The 18,769-nt window shown below is 30.0% G+C and overlaps 5 protein-coding genes across 5 annotated transcripts; 4 read left to right on the top strand and 1 right to left on the bottom strand.

Moving 5' to 3' along the window:
• Positions 1 to 1,979: 1,979 nt before the first annotated feature.
• On the top strand, positions 1,980 to 5,046 carry BX663DRAFT_462573 (uncharacterized protein). Its single transcript, XM_051523973.1, has 11 exons — positions 1,980 to 2,069; positions 2,134 to 2,354; positions 2,421 to 2,503; positions 2,567 to 2,671; positions 2,750 to 3,597; positions 3,682 to 3,740; positions 3,814 to 3,971; positions 4,032 to 4,316; positions 4,384 to 4,522; positions 4,599 to 4,704; positions 4,768 to 5,046. The coding sequence occupies exons 1-11, from the start codon at positions 2,002 to 2,004 to the stop codon at positions 4,967 to 4,969; spliced, it is 2,274 nt and encodes a 757-aa protein (XP_051378001.1). The 5' UTR covers positions 1,980 to 2,001; the 3' UTR covers positions 4,970 to 5,046.
• On the bottom strand, positions 5,045 to 7,693 carry BX663DRAFT_526336 (uncharacterized protein). Its single transcript, XM_051529888.1, has 4 exons — positions 7,443 to 7,693; positions 7,199 to 7,252; positions 6,688 to 6,915; positions 5,045 to 6,566 (listed from the first exon to the last, which is right to left on the bottom strand). The coding sequence occupies exons 1-4, from the start codon at positions 7,631 to 7,633 to the stop codon at positions 5,222 to 5,224; spliced, it is 1,818 nt and encodes a 605-aa protein (XP_051378002.1). The 5' UTR covers positions 7,634 to 7,693; the 3' UTR covers positions 5,045 to 5,221.
• Positions 7,694 to 10,726: 3,033 nt separating this feature from the next.
• Positions 10,727 to 12,717, top strand: BX663DRAFT_526337 (uncharacterized protein). Its single transcript, XM_051529889.1, has 4 exons — positions 10,727 to 11,103; positions 11,192 to 11,635; positions 11,774 to 11,971; positions 12,034 to 12,717. The coding sequence occupies exons 1-4, from the start codon at positions 10,806 to 10,808 to the stop codon at positions 12,645 to 12,647; spliced, it is 1,554 nt and encodes a 517-aa protein (XP_051378003.1). The 5' UTR covers positions 10,727 to 10,805; the 3' UTR covers positions 12,648 to 12,717.
• Positions 12,718 to 13,277: 560 nt separating this feature from the next.
• Positions 13,278 to 14,043, top strand: BX663DRAFT_526340 (uncharacterized protein). The gene is made up of 2 exons (XM_051529890.1): positions 13,278 to 13,624; positions 13,696 to 14,043. The coding sequence occupies exons 1-2, from the start codon at positions 13,490 to 13,492 to the stop codon at positions 13,963 to 13,965; spliced, it is 405 nt and encodes a 134-aa protein (XP_051378004.1). The 5' UTR covers positions 13,278 to 13,489; the 3' UTR covers positions 13,966 to 14,043.
• Positions 14,044 to 17,509: 3,466 nt separating this feature from the next.
• Positions 17,510 to 18,651, top strand: BX663DRAFT_526352 (uncharacterized protein). The gene is made up of 2 exons (XM_051529891.1): positions 17,510 to 18,094; positions 18,172 to 18,651. Exons 1-2 carry the CDS (start codon positions 17,999 to 18,001, stop codon positions 18,376 to 18,378), a joined length of 303 nt encoding a protein of 100 aa, XP_051378005.1. The 5' UTR covers positions 17,510 to 17,998; the 3' UTR covers positions 18,379 to 18,651.
• The last annotated feature ends 118 nt before the right edge of the window (positions 18,652 to 18,769 follow it).

The raw sequence follows: 18,769 nt of genomic DNA on the forward strand, positions 1-18,769 counted from the left end.
CATCTTGGTTTTCAGTACGGGAGGCATAGGCAGCAATTAAGATGACATGATCTATATCATAGTCATCTATACAATATGCTTTAATCGTTGGCTTATCAACAACCAGTTTATTCAAGGTGAGTGTACCGGTCTTATCAGAACATAAGATCGTCACGGCCGCCATCTCCTCGATAGCCGTAATTCGAGTCACAATAGCTTTATGTTCCGCCAATTGTTTTGCACCAATCGCCAGCGTCACGGATAAGACGGTGGGCATAGCGATCGGGATACCACCAATAAGTAAAACGAGCAAGTTATCAATACCATCTCGATAACGATAACGGAAACCGGCATACATGACCAAGATTTCAGCAATCAAGAAGATGCCGATACTACAGAGACAAAAGTTACCAATCTTGGCTAAAATCGTTTGAAGATGGCCCACGTCCTCATCCCCCGCCGTGTTGTCACCTCCTATGACTAATTTAGCAGCACGCCCAAAGAAGGTATTGATGCCGGTACCAATCACAATTGCCTCAGCCTCACCTTGCTTTACCGTCGATCCAGAAAAGATTTCATCCCCTGCTTCCTTACTAACAGGTAACGATTCTCCTGTAAGTGCGGCTTGATCCATTGAGACCTGACCATGAGCTGATAACAGACGTCCATCTGCAGGAATGATATCGCCTAATTTGATAGAGATGATGTCACCAGGGACAAGTAGAGCGGCCTCCATCGTACACCATTCACCGTCACGCTTCACCTTACACTCTGGAGCTAACGTATCCATCAGGGCCTTGACGGCATTACCCGCTTGACGTTCTTCCAAGAAGCCAATCACTGAGTTGGCGAGTAACAAGAGGACGATACCAATAAAGTCTTCCCAATCAGGAGGCTCACCACCTCCATTAGAGAGAGCAATAGCCACAATGGCTGCAGCTTCCATAACCCAAGATAAAGGATTCCACATGAAGCCAAGAAACTGTAATAAAGGATTCACCTCTTTATGATCAAGGCGGTTATAACCAAATTTGTCAATACGAGAGGCAGCCTCTTGAGAGCTAAGGCCTTCAGTGGTTGTCCTAATATATATATATATATATATATATTTTAATACTTTTATTTTTCTATAGATAATAAATGATAAACTTACTGTAAAAGTGCGAGTATATCTTCTGGTTCCATAGTTGAAAGATCGTATTTATCTTTGTTATATAATTCTTCTGCTTTTAATTGTTGTATAGGAGGTACATTGCTAGAATGGTCTTGTATCTCTTTTTCATTTACAGATAATTCATTTGAGCTATGATTATCATTTGAAACAGATTCTATTGTATCTTCTTTGTTTGTAGACATTCTATAAATATAATGATTACAAATTAGAAAAAAAAAGAAGAAGAAGAATAAGATATAGAGATAAAGTTAGAGAAAGAGAGAGAAGAAAAATCAGAGTAATAAGGTTCTTTCTTTTTTATTTTTTATTTTTCTTAAAATATCAAATATGTATAAATAAATGAAACGATTCATGATTTATTTCCCGTTTTACTATAATATGTACGAAAATAAATATATATTTTCCATTTTAAGCTATTTATGAATGTAACACTATTACAACTATGAGCCTATTTTGTGTAAAGGAAAAAAAAATAGTCTCCCCTTCTTCGTTTTATATGAATATGTACAGTAAAAGTAAGAGAATTCATTCATTGATAAATGCCCAATAATTTATCTAGTCTATGTATATAAAATAGATGACGTTATATGTTTAAGTTTTTATCTTTCTGGTTACAACCTGTTTTATGCGAAAAGATATCATCATAGAAAATAATTTATGTGCTATACAATGTATATTATTTACAACAAAAAACCTGTTTTTTTTTTGATCCGATCACGTCTTCTAGAAAAGAAGTCACAACATATGCCAATTCATCCTATTAATCACTCATTTTTTTCAAAAAAAAAAAAAAAAAAAAAAAAAAATAATTAAACCTTTTATTATTATTATTTAGAGTCGACTTAACAATGAATGAAAGTGAAGAAATAATTGATATTGATGACAACGAGATAAAAGCTGATCAATTAATCAAAAGGTAAACATGAAAAAAGAAAACTTGTTAATTTAGTCAATAAATTAATTGTAAAAAAAAAAAAAAGTCCTTTGACAAAAGTTCCATCACCAACAATGTTACCTGCATCAATACCAACCAACCATGACATGGATGAAGAATCTCGCAAATTGATCGAACAAATGCTTGCAGAAGAAGAATATTATTACGGACGAAACACAATAACAACCCTTGAATCAGCAAAGAAAAGAAAAAGGAAAGCTTTAAATAAAAAAACATCTGATCAGTCAAAAAAAAGGAAAAAAGAAGGTTTCTTTCTCATTAACCTGAATTGATATGTTATAGATACTAACATTTATACTTTTTTTTTTTCAGCAACAGCTTTATCTTCTGCATCTTTACCTTCTCACAATACAAGATGGAATGAAGAAGAAGACGATTTATTAAAAAAGGCACTTGTAAGGAAAAAAAAAAAAAGCGTATACACATAAGGAATAAAACTTTACGTGTATTAAATATAGACCAAGTTTGGCTATGGAAATTGGAAATTAATATCTGAATATGTCAAGACAAGAAACCCATTGCAATGTAAAAATCATGCAAGACACCTTCAACAGACTGATAAGGTTGAAACAAACAAAAAAACTAGGAGTAATCTATTTAAGGAATACAATACTAACTAATTTTTATATTACATAATACAGATAGAAAGTAATCTAGTACAAACAAATAAACAAAACGTTTCAGTGGAGATAGAGTCTCCAATTATCACATTAAAAAAGGAAGAGCCATTAGTAGAAGAAGAAAAAGAGATAGATGATGATATTTTATCTATTGATGACAATGATAATAGTAATGAGCATAAAGAAGAAGAAGATAGTATAGCTCAAGTATCAAAGGGAGAAGATGAAGTATCAATCGATGATGAAATTGATTTAGTAGAAGATAAGGTACCAATTATAGGAAATAGCGATATACCCGGTATTGATGATCATACACCATCACCTGAACTTGAACATGAGGATGATACTTGTACTATGGCTCCTTCTCCTGTTACAACTCATACTGATGACTCTATTATAAATAATACTCATACAAGCCCTGATACCCTTAATACAAATGATGATACCCAAAAGGATGAAGAGCCATTAACAAATACAGTTGAATTTTCACCCAATGAAATCACAGAAGATGAAAGAATACAAAATCCGGAATGGTTCAGGCATAAACACAGTAAGACACCTGATCGATATCTAAAAATCCGTAATCATATTTTAGCATGTTGGAAAGCATGTAGACCAAGATATCTTACGAAAACAAGTGCAAGAAAGGGTTTAAAGGATTGTGGTGATGTGAATGCGATTGGACGTGTTCATGAATATTTAGAATCCATTGGTGCGATTAATGTAGGTTGTGTGACAAGTGCGCCTAGACCACCTCGACGTGTTCCACGTGAACAAATACAGGATGATGATATGTTTCATGCAGCAGATTTGGTTATTAATTATGATGGACCAAGAAAGAGAAAAGTAAGAAATGAACATGGTGAATGGTACGTTATTTTATTTATTTATTTGTATTTATTATGTATAATCTATTTATATTTCTGCTATTTTTATTTTTATTTTTATTTCAGGGTTGACCCTAGAGAGCTGGAAGGAAGAGTGATTGAACACCAAGTGATTGTTAGATTAGGTAAACATAAATTGATCAAGATAAAGCTTTTTATAACACGTTATTTACTTGTTTATTGTTCCCTTCTTCTTAGATACAAAACCGAAACGTGTCATCAAAAGAATACCACAGTATTATGGTGGAGATGATTTTGGACGAGGATATGATCCATTTAGATTAGTGCCTACCGAACATTATAATCATGAAGGAGTACCTCCTCCATTTGAAGTTGAGATTAATAGCGATGCTTTAGTAAGTTTATATAGTTTCACTTTTTTTTTGTCAGTAGCTGACCTTTTTTTTTTTCGCTAGTTAGTTATGGATTTTCATTCACATTTAGCACATACTGAAATTATCGGATTGCTGGGTGGTAATTTCATTAAAAAAGGAGAAACAAAGATATTGCAAGTCAAGACAGTATTTCCTTGTAGAAGTACAAGTACAGGCATTCAATGTGAAATGGATCCTGCATCAGAAATGAAGGCAAGAGAGTGGTTTGCTGAAAAAGGTTATAATGTAGTAGGTTGGTATCATTCACATCCAACCTTTGAGCCTCACCCGAGTATAAGAGATATTGAGAATCAAACATCCTATCAAGTACGTAAGAAAAGAAGAAAATAAAAAATGAATGAAAAAAAAAAGGGGGATTAATATATTGTATTAGACATTATTTAAAGAAGAAACAGGGGATGAGCCATTTATTGGTGTGATTGTAACACCATACGACCCTGAAATCTTGAGTGAATATTCACAAATTCAGTACTTGCATATCAGTAAAGAATGGGATGAGTTACACTCATTTCGTAAGTTATTTATGTCAAAAAAAAGTATAATTAAACAATAACTTATCTGATTTTTTGGGATGGGGGGGAACAATAGGTGTACCGTATGCTTGTCGTAAAACAGTGTTACAAAATGAGCAGGTCTCAAGTGATATTCTACATCAATTTACTGAACTTGTCAATGAATACAAGGATTATGAACAGTAAGCGAATTGAAAATTGATTATAATTCTTATTAATTCTTTTTTTTTTTTTTTCGTAAATAGTAAAGTGAATATGCTATCTGATTTCGGTTCACAAACAAGATTAGAAAAGTTATTAGATTCTTTAAGGGCACATCTTTTTATAGAGAAAGAAGATGAAAAGCAATTTATTGATAATGTGAGACATTTAATATTAAATGACTTTATAGATGAACAACAACAAAGAGAAAAAATAAACCATTCTGAAAACGTAAATAATGAGTAATAAATAAACAAGTCCTTTATTATTATTATTATTATTATTTATATGATATGTATATTGATATATAAAACACATACACACATACACACACATAATATTAAAATGGTATGTCTTTTTTTTTTCTTTTTTTTTCTTTTTTATGTATATATATGAGAGATATAATAGATTATTTCATAATTAGTGTATACATATTTATATATAGAGAAAGCTTTGGGGATGTGGATATTATTAATAAATATGAGAAGAGAGGAAGAGTTATGAGAGTTGTTGCTGTTGTTGTTGATGATGAGGATGAGGATGATGTTTACTCAAGACACTATATTTTCTTGATGAATGTATCATTGAAGGAGGATAAGAAGTAGGAGTCGTAGGTGAATAAGGACGAGCATCTGGGTGAGAGAAATAATTGTGTTGAGGTTCACCAGACTGAGCACCAGGTGATGGAACAGAAGAGGACCCAGAGGAGGCGCTGTTGTATCGAGCACGTTGCCAATCATAATGAGGAGACTCAAGTGATGTAGGTTGCATAAAGGGATGATGTAATTTGGGTTCATCGGGTGTAGGATTTGGATGGTAAATTTCATTTGCATAAGGATCATGATGGTTGGTTGTGGTGGTTGCTGTTGTAGTGGTGTTGGTGGTAGTAGTGGTATCATGAATAGCATATGCAGCAGCGGCAGCGGCAGCAGCGGCAGCAGCAGCAGCAGCAGAGTGATGAGCATAAGGGGAAGGAAGAGCAGGATGAGGAATAGGTGATGAAATATTGGGTGATAATTGATGTTGAGGTGGTTGAATACTAGGATAAGGAGTATAAGAAGAATAATAAGAATAAGAAGGTTGTTGATGTTGTTGGTCATATCCATGATGTAACATAGTTGGAGGTGTTTCAGGTTTAGGATATGAGGGGAACATGAAAGGACGAGAATGCTCCTGTTGAATAGGTGGAGTAGGCTGAGGAGTCATAGGGTGGCTCGAAGTAGTCGTATTCGTATTATTATTATTATTATTATTAGTAGTAGTAGTAGTAGTAGGATAACGACGCGCTTGATTATCAGCATAATGACCAGGACTTCTACCTCTGACAACAAGAGGAGCTGATTGACAAGAAGCAATTCTGACCATTTGATTTCTATCTGTTTCAGCATAAAGGTCGACAACAGAAATATAATATTGTTGAGCAGCTCTTCTTTTACCATTATTAGCGGTTGCGGTCTTGAACTGAAGTCGTTCAAAGGATACAATATTTTGATTACTGGCAACAGAACTCATTGATAAGTTACCACCAGGTATAATAGGTTTAGGTGAAGGTTTAAATTGAGGCCCCTTATCACGCTTAGGAGTATGTTGAATGATTTCAATCTCTTTATCACTATTTGCTACTCGAGCAGAGATACCAAGTAGGAAACGCTGTACAGGCTCTAATGGACCGTCTTCCATTGTTTTAACAAAGACACGAGGCTCATTAAGTGAATAATAATGATTGAAACCATGAATAGAAAACACACTGCTCACTTGAAAGTAATTACGTCTATAACAAGTCCAATCGTTATCAGCCAAAAAGAAACCACGATCCATCTTGGATTGTATACGAACCGTTAATCTTTTTTTTTTTTTTTTTTGAAGCAATAATAATAATAATAGAAGAAATAAGTTAATATGAGGTGTAAAAAATAAAAAAAAAAATAAAATAAAAAAAATAAAAAAAAAAGTCAAATATTTACAAAGTAGTTTGGTCTGCTGCATAAAGATTATCAAATGGTTTTGTAGAACTGAAATAAGGACTTAATTCAGTTGAAAATATACTTGCTCTTCCCCTAACAACATTACGAGTACCAAAGGAAGTAGTAGGTTGACGATACAATCCTAATTGTTCTTCTGTTGACGAATCAGGAATAGAATTGTTATTATTTTCTGGACGAGGAGTGCCAGGTTGAGAATGAGCAATCATTCTAAAATAAAATAAAAAAGAAGAAGAGAAAATTAGTAAGAAAAAAGAAAGAAAAAAAATTAAGGAGAAGATATTATAGTTAGTTAGGTAGTAACGATAATATATAGAATAGAAAGAAATGATTGAACCAATTAAAATTGAGTTCAAAAGAAAATGTAATTTGATAGGATAAGGAAAGCATGTATATATAGATGTATATAAATATAATACGTATATACATTTTAAGAAAGAAAGAAAAGAAAGAAAAAAGAAAAGAGAGAGAGAGAGAGAGAGAGAAAGCTTACCCATTTAGTCTATTAGTTGGGTTTAATTCTAAAGAAGTTGTGTATGATTGTTGTCTATGATGTATAATAATAATAAAAATATGTGTAAATAAAATATGTTATTTTATTGTTGTATCTGTTGTACACTAAAATAGCGACAGGTACAGCATAATTGACATAAATTGCATAGTTACTATGATACAACCATAGTAACCATCTAATTTGTATATGTATGTATGTATATTATCTATAAACAATAACTTACGTATTTTGTTTTTGTTCTGGATTATGATAATGATTCATAGAAGAATATCCACTATGATTTCCATGAGGAGGAGGAGAAGGAGAAGAAGGCTTAGGAGATGATGTTGAGTCGATTGCAATGGGTGGGGTTTGGAGTGGAGCTTGATGGGAAATAGGATTTTGCCAACCTTTAGAATCATGAACAGAATTCATTTTTTATATAAAGGAATCAATAATAAAATGATAAGAAAAGAAAAACAAAACAAAAAAAAAAAAGAGAGAAAAGAGATTAAAAAGAAAGAGTTTTAAGTTAGATCTAATGTAAAAGGGGAAGATATAAAAATGATATTTCCGAAATTCGTGTTACGCTACAATAAAAAAGATTGTGAATAAGAAATAAAAAAAAAAAATAAAGGAAAGACTTTAAATAAATATGAAAAAAAAAACCTCTTCGGAAACTTAAAAAAAAATAAGACGACCAAATATAAAATAAAGACGAATAAAAACAATGAATAATAAAGGATTGAAAGCTAAAAAAGTAATAGCTCTTTTTTTTCTCTCTCTCTTTTGTTTTCTTATAATTTCCTGGTTTTGTTCCTTTCTGCTATATTGCTTTATCGTGATCTGCGACAATATAAATTAAAGTGAAACCATTTTTTTAGGTGTACCTTTTTTTTTAAAAAAAAAAATGTCATTGTTATTTTCATACAGTAAAAAATAATACTATAAGCGGGAAAAGAAAAAAAAAAGTTCTCTTTTAGTGCGACATTAAAAAAAAATATCAATAAATAAATAAAAAATAAAATAAAAGAGAGAATGCAAAGAGCTGCAAGTTTTTTTATTTATTTTTAGTTTTTTTTTTCTTTTTTTTTAAAAAAAAAAAACTAAAAGTGTTTACTGTATTAACAAGCATATTTTTAACTATTCCGAGAATAATTTTTTTATACATAATCTATAAGAAGAGAGAAAAAAAATATTCCCATAGTCATACACACGACGCAAGATGTTTTTTTGAACGGAGATAGAATGTATCATCTTTTTTTTTTAAGAAAAAAAAAGTATAATTTTATTGTGTGTGATAGGTACCGTTTAGTTATTTGAATTGATTTGATAATAACAAGGATGAAGTGTACAATCACCTAATGTTTATGATAAAGACTGTACTCATCTATTACCATTTTGTACTATCTTTTTTTTTATTACTGGGAATACTACTTTGATCCGTATGCACTTAGCCTCCCCCCATTTAACTAGGACTTTTTATAGTTACTGGCAATCATTGAATATAATCATGAATGACATCTCTGTTTGTTTTGGTTCAAATATTGAATAATCATGATACAAGTTATAAATGTATTAGAAATATGTTATAGAAGATTAGGAAATAAATAATTTGTTTGTATATAAACTTTAATTTTTTTTAGACTCTACGAAGAATGACGATAATTTGTTGCTACACAACCAAAAAAAATAAACTGAGATGAAAAACTACATAGTAGAAGATTAAATTATCTTTTTGTTGGAGTTTCAAATAGTAAACGTTTCAACCTGTTTAAACAAATAAAAAAAAACAAGGGGCTAAGGAGAAGTGGGCGGGGGGCAGTTAGGAGTGGTTTGGGGGAGGGAGGAGAAATAGAGAGAGACATATGAAAGAAAAAAAAACTTGACTTTTTTTGTTTACTATTTTTTTTTTTCTACCTATAAGTTTTGAATGTCTATAAAATTCATGTTAAATCAACAATATTGCCATACGTAGTACGCATTAAAATGATATTCAATCTGTGTATATAAAATAGAAAAATATATACTTCAGGGTAAAATACACACATTTGTATATATACACCACATACTATCTCAGCCACAGTAGCACAGCCATATTGCTATTACTAGTCGCTGTTTTTTTTTTTTTTTTTTTTTTTTTTTTTTTTTTTTTTTGCAGTATGCACTCATTTGATGCCTTACATACAATTACACAAATCAAAAATATGTATATACATATATATATACATATGTATATGCGTGTATGTGTGTCTAAGACGCATTTATATGTATAAACATAAAAAAAAATGGACGATAGAAATATTCAAGATGAATAAAGTATACTCCAGGCCTTTTAATGGTAAATTCTCTTTTATTTGACAATAAAAGTGATTAGCTATTTTGGATAATCGATTGTATTACATCTTATTTGTACTCTTTTCAGTCTAATAATTATCAAGACTTTCCTTCTTGTCTTTATTTAGTAGAAAAGTCACATTTACGATAGTAGAATCATTAAGTGTAAGAATGAACCACTTATATCTTTTCTTATTATGAATTATACTCATATGGCTTGTATATGGGTTAGATTTATATATAAATAGATCATTTACAACAAATAAGAGGACTAAAATAAAATATGTATATGGAATATAGTCGTATGTAGTATATAGTTGACATATTAAGTTGGGGGGTATGTGTAATAGGAGAAAAGAGCAGATGTACTACTGATTCTTCTACAAGTTAATAGAATCTATACTTGTACACTTTCATATGAAAAAAAAATCAAAAATTACATACATTTGTACACAATTATTACGTAATATATATTTAGATAAATATACAAATATATAGTTTGTTTGTCTATTTATTTTATTTCCTTCCTTTCCTACATCATTATCTATTCAGAATAATATTATGTAATTATCCAATTTTACATCATGTATTTCCAGTTATGTAATTTTTGCCTTTTAACAACCTGTTTAAATGTAAATTTATTATTGGATATTTGTGACACAAATAAGCTGCATATAATAATTATGCGGTATTTATAGCAGAGGTAAGCAAACAGTGTGTATACAAAATAAATTATTATCAGAATTTATTTAAACGTATTGTAAAATAACAAATCTAAAAAAGAGGAAAAAGAACAATACTAATAACAGCAATACTAATAATAAAAAGATAGTGAAAAAAAAAGAGAAAAAAGAGAGAGAGAGAAATTATTAAAATGACATCATATTTACTATTCAAAAAAAAAAAAAAATGAATTCCCCAGGTTATCAATAAATAAATAACCATTTTTTATTTACTTATTTATTTATTTTTTGTCTTTTTATACATTTATTTTCGTTTTCCTTTCTTTTCTTTTAACAAAAAAAAACCAAGGTAAATAAAAGAAGAAGCTTTTTCATTTCGTGTTCCCTTATTTAATTCATAATTAATTTGTAGGTTATATTTTTAATTTGTAATAGATACATTAAAGATAACACACACGCGCCTATTTGAAAAGAATAAAATAAAATAAAAAAATAAAATGGATAAAAATGAATTTCCTACTCTTGAAGAAGCCACTAACACGGCTTCTACAACAACAACAACAACAACAACAACAAATGATAATAATATGGAAAAGTCTACACTAGGCTCTTCTTGGGCTGAAGTTGCACAGCCTCATTCTGAAAACGCTGCAACTGTACCTAAGAATGAACAACAAACAAATAAGATAAATCATGATCCTAATGCATGGGCAGAAAATAAACAACATGCTACATACGCTGAAGTTGTTGAACACGAAGAACAACAATCTCAAGAGTTTCCTACTCCTCAAGAAAGCCTCAAACAAACAAATACGGAACCATTGCCTGCATCAGGTGGTGTTGGTGATTTATTAAATGACTCTGCTGAAACTACAACTTCAAAAGGTAATAAAGAAGTGTGTGTGTGTGTGTGTGTGTGTGTGTGTGAGGGAGAGGGAGAGAGAATATAGTTTTCTTATATCATGTTTTATAGATTCTATTCAGCCACCAAATCCTAATAGATCATTTGCCGATGTAGCTTCTAACAAAGATTTTCCTAAACCTCAACATGATATGAATAATCAAATAAACCAGGATCAGCCTCCTCTGTCTGATATACCAGATGTCAATGATATGTTACAACAGCCTTCTGTTCATGTTCCACCTGTTCCTCCTTCACAAAGTTTTGCTAAAGTAGCTGCAAAAGAAATTCCACCTGAAAATCAACCTTTAAGTGATCGTACTCAAGAGCTCATAAAAAATCAACTTCAAGAAAAAGAAGATTCATTGGCTATCAATGATGATAATTTCCCTACCTTAGCTCAATCGAATTTAATGGCAGAAGAAAAGGCTGACAAAGAAGAAAAGGCAATGTATTCCGAAATTTCAAGATTCAATCAAGTAGGAGAAGAAGAAGATATATATAAAGAATCAAATGGTAAAGTATCACCCTGTGAATATATACATGCGAACTATGATATAATTTTCTTTTTCGTATGTGTGTGAGTTCTTATCACTTTCTTACTCTCTCTCTCTCTCTTTTTCTCTTAATACATATATGCATATATATTCGTAGTTGACTCTCAATTAAAGAAATCATTTGCTGATGTTACTGGCTCTAATCTTGAAAATGCACCCCCTCCCGCTGTTTCTCATGTAGATCAGCATCCAGTTTATGATGAAGAAACTGTTTATTTGGAGAGAGCTAAGCAAGATGAAAGAAAGCATCTTCAAAATGAACAAGGAAATAATGAACAACTTATTGAAGAAGAGAGTAAGGATAAGCTATATAATAGATATACATATATAAATAAGGAATTCTAAATAGTTTCTTAGAGTTAAAACAAGTTGAGCCTACAAAAGAACAAAAGGAACAAGAGGAAAAGGAAAATAAAGTATATGAAAAGAGTAAAGAGATTGTCAAAGAAGATAAAAAAGAGAATGAAAATAGTATTGTTATTCGTTTAGAGGCATTTGACAAGCATCATACAGGAAGAATTACGATCTTCCAGACTATGTACGCCTTGTATACATTAGGCTATTCCTGGTTCTGTATTATTCCTGGTGCTATCTTGATGCATCTTCGTCTGTCCCCCATGACATCTCCTTATCATTTCCCATTTATTTATAGATCACCGTTTGATTTGATTTTACTTCCAATTTACACAAAGAAGTTGCAAACTGCCTTAACTTATAATACACCTATAGTTCACCAGAATAAAGAACAAGTTGATAAAATAGTGAAGATTTATGGTCATCAACGAGGTCTTGGTTATTGGGATGGTATCAGAGCTTTACGTTATATGGAAAAGGATACATTAAGGTGGTGGCAAGTTGGTTTGTGGGCTATTCATAGAATTCAATGGACATTAATTTATACAATGTTACATGAACCAGAATCAAGTGTCGTTACTGAACCCACCCTTTTATCTTTAGTATCAAAAAATTAAAATTTCTTTTAATTATTCCATATGTAACTTTGTTAAAAAAAAATAATAAATTATATCATTCGCGTCTAAACACATAGTCTTTCTTTCTTTTTTCTATGCTTTATTATTATTCTAAATATTTCAAAGAAGTATTCCTTCTAGAATAAACATTTATACTAACTCGAAAAAAAAGAAAAACTAGCTTACAAGCATTATGTAAGAACTATATTCACATCCTCCCTCATTCTTTCTCTTTTACTTTTAACCGACAACTAAAAATATATACTCTATATTCCAAAAAAAAAAAAAAAAAAAAAAAAAAAAAAAAAAAAAAAAAAATTGTCAAAAAAATTTTTTTCTACACACATATTCAATTGTCAGAATAAAATAAAGATAAAAAAGTATCTTTTCGAAGATGATGAATTTTTCTTTTCATATACTTTCTTATTAACTTTTTTTTTTCTTTATTCTTTTGGAAAAATAAAATAAGAAAGAAATACTATATGTGAGTGATTTTTTTTATGATGGAGAAAGAAACAAAATATAAATATAATGTATGTATTTTTAGATATTATAATTAGCATATACAATAATAACAAAAAATAAAAAACGCTAATATTAGTAATAGGATTAAAATGTAAATTTTTTTAGTTACTTAATTTGTTAAGAAAAGAGAAAAAATATAAAAAAAAAGGAAAAGGAAATAGGGCTCTTTAAAGGAATGAAGAAATTATTGGTGCTTATTTTTTTTTCTTACACTGGATAGAAAATTGGAAAATAAGATTTTCTATGTTAACAGTTACTTCCTATAAATATATAAATACTGTTTGTTAATTATTTACTTTATTCACTTTATAACTACTATGATTTCTAAATTATACTCTTTTGAAATACAATTAAATAAGTTAGCTTCTAGACTTGTCTCAAGTAATCATTTATTAAATATCTTTGAAGACAAGATAATCAATTTAATAGCATTACAAATGGATAACCTTCTTGTAAGTAGTTGTGTTTTCTATCTATCTATCTATCTATTTATTTATTTACTTACTTATTATTTATAATATAGGAAGATACTGACACGATAAATCAACAAATAGATGCAATGGAAGCCTATATTAGAGATGCTCGGCTAACACTAGAGTTCATGGCAAACGAGTTACTTTATATGAGAGATCAATTACCACTGGAATATGATAACAGACCAAAAACTATCAATGACCAAGAACATATTTTAGAACAATGTACAACTGAAATCGATCAATTTTCCTCATTCCTTAACTCTTTACATCATTGTGTACCTAATTTATTGAAAACTGGAAAAGAAGTTGTTATTTAAATGCTTTATGTATTATCATTTCAATTTTATGTTTTGTATATAGATTCCTTTTTTTTTTAAAAAAAAAATGTATAGAAGATAAAAATAGTAATAAAAGATTCTAAAAAACATGCATGATCCATTTACTGCTTCAAATTCTATTTTTTTTTTAACTGTTATTGTGATGCTTTATAAGTTTCATGTATTATTAGCTATTCACAGAAACCAATTTAGATACGTGACTATATAAATAGCTATTTCTTCTTTTTTTTTTCTTTTCTTTTGGAAAGCCTATATGTAGTGCTTATTTCTCCTTTTTCTTGTGCATTATCAATATCTCTTTTACTATTATGATATGTATTGGAATTATGCCCTATTTTTTTTTTATTTGCAACATTCAAATTTTATAAGTATTCCTTCATTTCTCTTTCTTTCTCTCTCTCTTCCTTTGAAAAAAAAAATTCGAATAATTACTTTTATTTTAACACTTAATCTTGTTCTATTACCTTTCATATCATCTAAAGAAACGAATATTCCTGTTTCCTCACAAGGATCTATAGTGGTTTCATATCTGATAGGTATTAAAGATATGTTTACCTAGCCATAATCAGGACCCTATCATAAATTATACTTCTACCTTTGGTGATAATGATTCTGGGTCTACGGCAGTTTCTGGTTCCCTCCACATAGTATCTTGAACATGATATTATCAACCCATCTTCGAGTCAACGCAACCTTAAAATAGCCTCTTGAAAGCTTGCTCAAGGGGGGGGTAACGAATAATATATCGGGATGAATAACTTAACTAACTACGTGATAAAAGCGACTAAAATTGACTCATTACATTTAAGATTTTAAGGTATTCGTTTATTCAATCTTACTGTCCTTCTCAATATTCTCGTATTTCCTCCTCTTACCTCTGTGTTTGATTCAATTTATCCAAAGTCTCAGCTGGTTTATCATACTGGCAATCGTTCAAGGGAATAGTGAGCGAAAGGATTGGTAAAGTTCATAAGTCCATAGAGGGGATTTGCTAGATACTACTTTTTTTTTTTTGCACTTGTCAAGTACATTCAAATTAACTTGACTTTAAGGACTATTACTGAACTCGTCTTATGTCTATTCGCATGAATCCTTAGGTTTCAGTGAAATTCTTAAGAGCTGCTCTCTCACTGTCTCTATTTTTCTGGCTTAAAGTTCGTGCAATTAGTGTTGAATACGTATATCCTTTCAAGATATTGACTGTCTACTCGTCCTAATGATCCTATCAAGACTGATATTCTTTCATCAGCCACTCTCTGTCTCACCTTCACCTATTTGCCACAATAGTACTGAAAATCTACGTTGGTCAAAAGAATAAACTGCTGTCTGCTCCAAAAAAAAAAAAAAGGTGGGGGAGGAGGAGGAGGAAAGCCACCAACTCATCCATATTTGAAGAACTGTGAGATATGCTTACCTGGCAGCCACCATTACTCCTGGAAATAATAATTTTTACTTTGACTATTTTGGGATTCGAAATGTAACCCTCATCAAACTATTGCTGCCGATAACATGATGGACGTAGACAATTCAGATAATCCTGTAAACTATGATTGTAAACATCATAAAAAAATAAAGTATTAATACTAAAACAATCCTCTCGTTGCACCTATCAATATAGAAAACTTCAATACATTCCTTTAGTCGTACAGATATCAAATTTTTGATAAGTATAATATTGAAATAATTAAAAAATGTATATAGTACTGTGATGGTTGTAACTTTTAACAATACTAGTAGTAAATGTTTTGAAAACAACATTAAAACCTTTAACTACTATTTATGGTGATAATGATAATAACATTTGGAATTCTTTTACTTTCTTTAAAATATTCATGATGTAATTGGATTAATTTAGCAATGAAACATGCTAATCAAGGTTCTGTTATTGAAAAAAAAAAAAAAAAAAAAAAGGACGTGGTTAATGACACATCTAAACCTAACAATATATCTTACGGTGCAGAACAGCAATACACTATTTTATGAAATCCATCCTAACCTTTTCTTCAGATAAAATGGTTTGATACCCTACAAATTTTTTTTTGTACGGTACCTGGATTTATTATATGTTTAGATACATTTCCTGAGGAGGTAGTGGTGGTGGTGGAGAAAAATATGTGTATCGTACTCCTTATTGAATTGCTTTCAAACTTTTTGCCAATTATGCAAGAAATAGAGTGTTACTTACGTTAAAGGGACAAAATATATCGAATGTGTATCACTTAATTCTAACCGGGAAACTTCTCCTTTAACATAAGCACCTAAAAAAAAAAAAAAAAAAAAAAAATCTCTTTAGTCATCGTAAATGGCACAGACCTTGTCTCAATACTCCTTTACTCGATTTAGTCTTAGTATCTAATGTTCCAAAGATGAATAATAAAATAGTTGACCGTTTACAAGAAGCTATTTTTTTTTTTTTTGGAAAGAACATATTACATGTGTACAAAATAAAACAAGTTATACAAAAGTTTACTGATGTCAGTTTTATTTTTAATCCTGAGAAGTTTCATATTGAACAACCTAGAAAGTATTTGTCTACTGTTTCGAAAGTAGCTGTCGCTCCATTTGGACACTATCTGAAGAAGGCAAGTCAGTAAGTCAACTTAATGACACTCTACTATGGACCAATAGAACAAGGAAGCTGTATTTATATAAAGATTTGAAAGCTTTTTGTTGTCTTCAACTTTGTCTCCCTATCATTCTAAATCTCCCAGCATCTAATTTTATAGTGCTGCTAGTAGTTACTTTATTAGTACCACTTTATATCATTTGTCTTTCCCCTTATTTTTTATACCAGTTAAAAGAAAGAAAGAAAGAAAAAAGGTCCATCGATTTTGCTGACTGAAAATTACTCAATACATTGGAATCATAAAGATAGTTTGAAGGGATCTGAGAGTTATCCTTGTCGATATAATTATAGGTTTAAAAGAGCAAAAGCGGATGGAAATGGTACGTATTTTTAATATGGGATAATAATCAATAAGGCGAAGAAAGCATTAGTATTCCTCAGACCAATCAGGAACCAAATAATTTTTTTCTTAAAGTAACGATCAAGTGAATAAAAATAGAAAGAAGAAAACAAAAAAAAAATTCTCGGGTAGTTGTTAGTTCTAGATGGATGATACTTATCAAAATTGAAATGGTCTAGAAGAAAGTCTCTTTTTTTTTTCTTTCTTTCTTTCTTTCTTCAAATGTTTGTCTTTATAATAACACATTTACATTATTGAATATGCGAAAAAATAATAATTTCCCTTTTCTTCAGTTAAAGCATTTATTATCTTTTCTTCTTCTTTTCTAAAAGACGGAATTTAAATTGTGTGTGTCTATTTTCATAAGAATCTAGATTTTCATGTATGTTAAAATACATGGAGATAATAAAAAGATAAGAAATCATGTGAATTCAAGTAAAATAGAATGGGAGTAGAATTACTACTCATTTATGAATTGCTTAATTTTTATACTGGAATCGAAACAAAAAGAAAAAAAAAAAAAAAAAAAAAAAAAAAAAAAAAAGATCTTTTTTCTCTTTTCTCCAGATTGCCTTTAAATTTTAAACTCCCAGTTTTTTATTTCTCCTTTTTTTTATTATTATTATTATTGTTATTTTATTAAATATTATCCTTCTTCTTTTATTTTATGTTGTATAGTTTTGTAAATATATAAATCAGGTTCTTTTTTTTTATTCGTTTTGTCACTTCAAACAAGCACCAGAGTACTGTCCGATTTGGATAGACGTAAACGTAGAAAGCTTTCTAATACAACAACAACAACAGAAATGACACACTCACGACCCTTATCACCACCTTCACCACCCGATATAAAATACCATTTAATGATGATACAAAGAAAAGAGAGATTACAATACCCATTTCTCCTGTCAACGATAATACTATCTTTCATGCAGAAGATATAATACATGATCCCAGTTATTGTATGTTTAAAATTCAATTAGATACAAAAGGGACTACAGGTAAGAAGAAGAAAAAAAAAGAAAAATAAATAAATAAATAAAAGAATGCCAAAAAAAAAAAAATTCAAAAAAAAGAAATCATTAGCTGCATTATGTTATTTACCAACTAAAAGTAAAAATATAATTGAATTTTATCATATTGTAAAATATTAAAATAGAAATACATATAATAACAACAGCGGGAATAGTAATAATAATATATTTTTCTTTTATATTAGGAAATACCAATTGCATATCGACATCAAGGTTTGGGTGATTTACTATTAAGTCGAGCCTTCCAATGGGTAAAAATGTTAAAATTGCTGGTGATACCAACATGTCCATTTGTTCGTAAATACTTGGAAACTCATTTTCCAGATAAAAAGAGTGAATATTGGTCATGCATTGTATTAAATGAATACAATAAATACAATGGAAATTCATGAATATGATAAATACCTTTTTAGTAATAAATAAAGCGAAACAAAAAAGAAACAGAAAGAAAAAGAAAAAAAAAGTAGGCTTAGTCAATTGTTGTATATACACATACATACACACATACACGCGCACACACACATACACACACACATACATACAAACATACATACTGACTCACATATGTACACATATATACATACATACACACACACACACACATACACAAAAATAAAAGATATCCCCATGACCTTTTACACTTTATTTATTTGCGCAAACTAATAAAAAAATAAAAAATAAAAATCAAACACAAGGTTAAAAAAGTGCTTGTGTATATTCTTATTCATATAGTTTAGAATAACGTTATACAAATATCATTCATTCTTTCGTTAAAGATCAGTT

The sequence above is a fragment of the Cokeromyces recurvatus genome (genome assembly GCF_025118155.1).
Source record: "Cokeromyces recurvatus strain NRRL 2243 chromosome Unknown BX663scaffold_46, whole genome shotgun sequence".
Taxonomy (NCBI): domain Eukaryota; kingdom Fungi; phylum Mucoromycota; class Mucoromycetes; order Mucorales; family Mucoraceae; genus Cokeromyces; species Cokeromyces recurvatus.

What these genes read in the sequence shown, in the direction of transcription:
- BX663DRAFT_526336 (XM_051529888.1), bottom strand. Translation starts at nt 7,633, where the DNA reads ATGAATTCTGTTCATGATTCTAAAGGTTGGCAAAATCCTATTTCCCAT. An exon ending in CCAACTAATAGACTAAATGG is followed by an intron (nt 6,916 to 7,198) that starts GTAAGCTTTCTC and finishes ATTTTATTTTAG; the next exon opens with AATGATTGCTCATTCTCAAC. An exon ending in GCAGCAGACCAAACTACTTT is followed by an intron (nt 6,567 to 6,687) that starts GTAAATATTTGA and finishes AAAAAAAAAAAG; the next exon opens with ATTAACGGTTCGTATACAAT.
- BX663DRAFT_526337 (XM_051529889.1), top strand. Translation starts at nt 10,806, where the DNA reads ATGGAAAAGTCTACACTAGGCTCTTCTTGGGCTGAAGTTGCACAGCCT. An exon ending in TATATATAAAGAATCAAATG is followed by an intron (nt 11,636 to 11,773) that starts GTAAAGTATCAC and finishes ATATATTCGTAG; the next exon opens with TTGACTCTCAATTAAAGAAA. An exon ending in ACAACTTATTGAAGAAGAGA is followed by an intron (nt 11,972 to 12,033) that starts GTAAGGATAAGC and finishes ATAGTTTCTTAG; the next exon opens with AGTTAAAACAAGTTGAGCCT.
- BX663DRAFT_462573 (XM_051523973.1), top strand. Translation starts at nt 2,002, where the DNA reads ATGAATGAAAGTGAAGAAATAATTGATATTGATGACAACGAGATAAAA. An exon ending in CCAAGTGATTGTTAGATTAG is followed by an intron (nt 3,741 to 3,813) that starts GTAAACATAAAT and finishes CCTTCTTCTTAG; the next exon opens with ATACAAAACCGAAACGTGTC. An exon ending in AGATTAATAGCGATGCTTTA is followed by an intron (nt 3,972 to 4,031) that starts GTAAGTTTATAT and finishes TTTTTTCGCTAG; the next exon opens with TTAGTTATGGATTTTCATTC.
- BX663DRAFT_526340 (XM_051529890.1), top strand. Translation starts at nt 13,490, where the DNA reads ATGATTTCTAAATTATACTCTTTTGAAATACAATTAAATAAGTTAGCT. An exon ending in TACAAATGGATAACCTTCTT is followed by an intron (nt 13,625 to 13,695) that starts GTAAGTAGTTGT and finishes TTTATAATATAG; the next exon opens with GAAGATACTGACACGATAAA.
- BX663DRAFT_526352 (XM_051529891.1), top strand. Translation starts at nt 17,999, where the DNA reads ATGCCAAAAAAAAAAAAATTCAAAAAAAAGAAATCATTAGCTGCATTA. An exon ending in TAATTGAATTTTATCATATT is followed by an intron (nt 18,095 to 18,171) that starts GTAAAATATTAA and finishes CTTTTATATTAG; the next exon opens with GAAATACCAATTGCATATCG.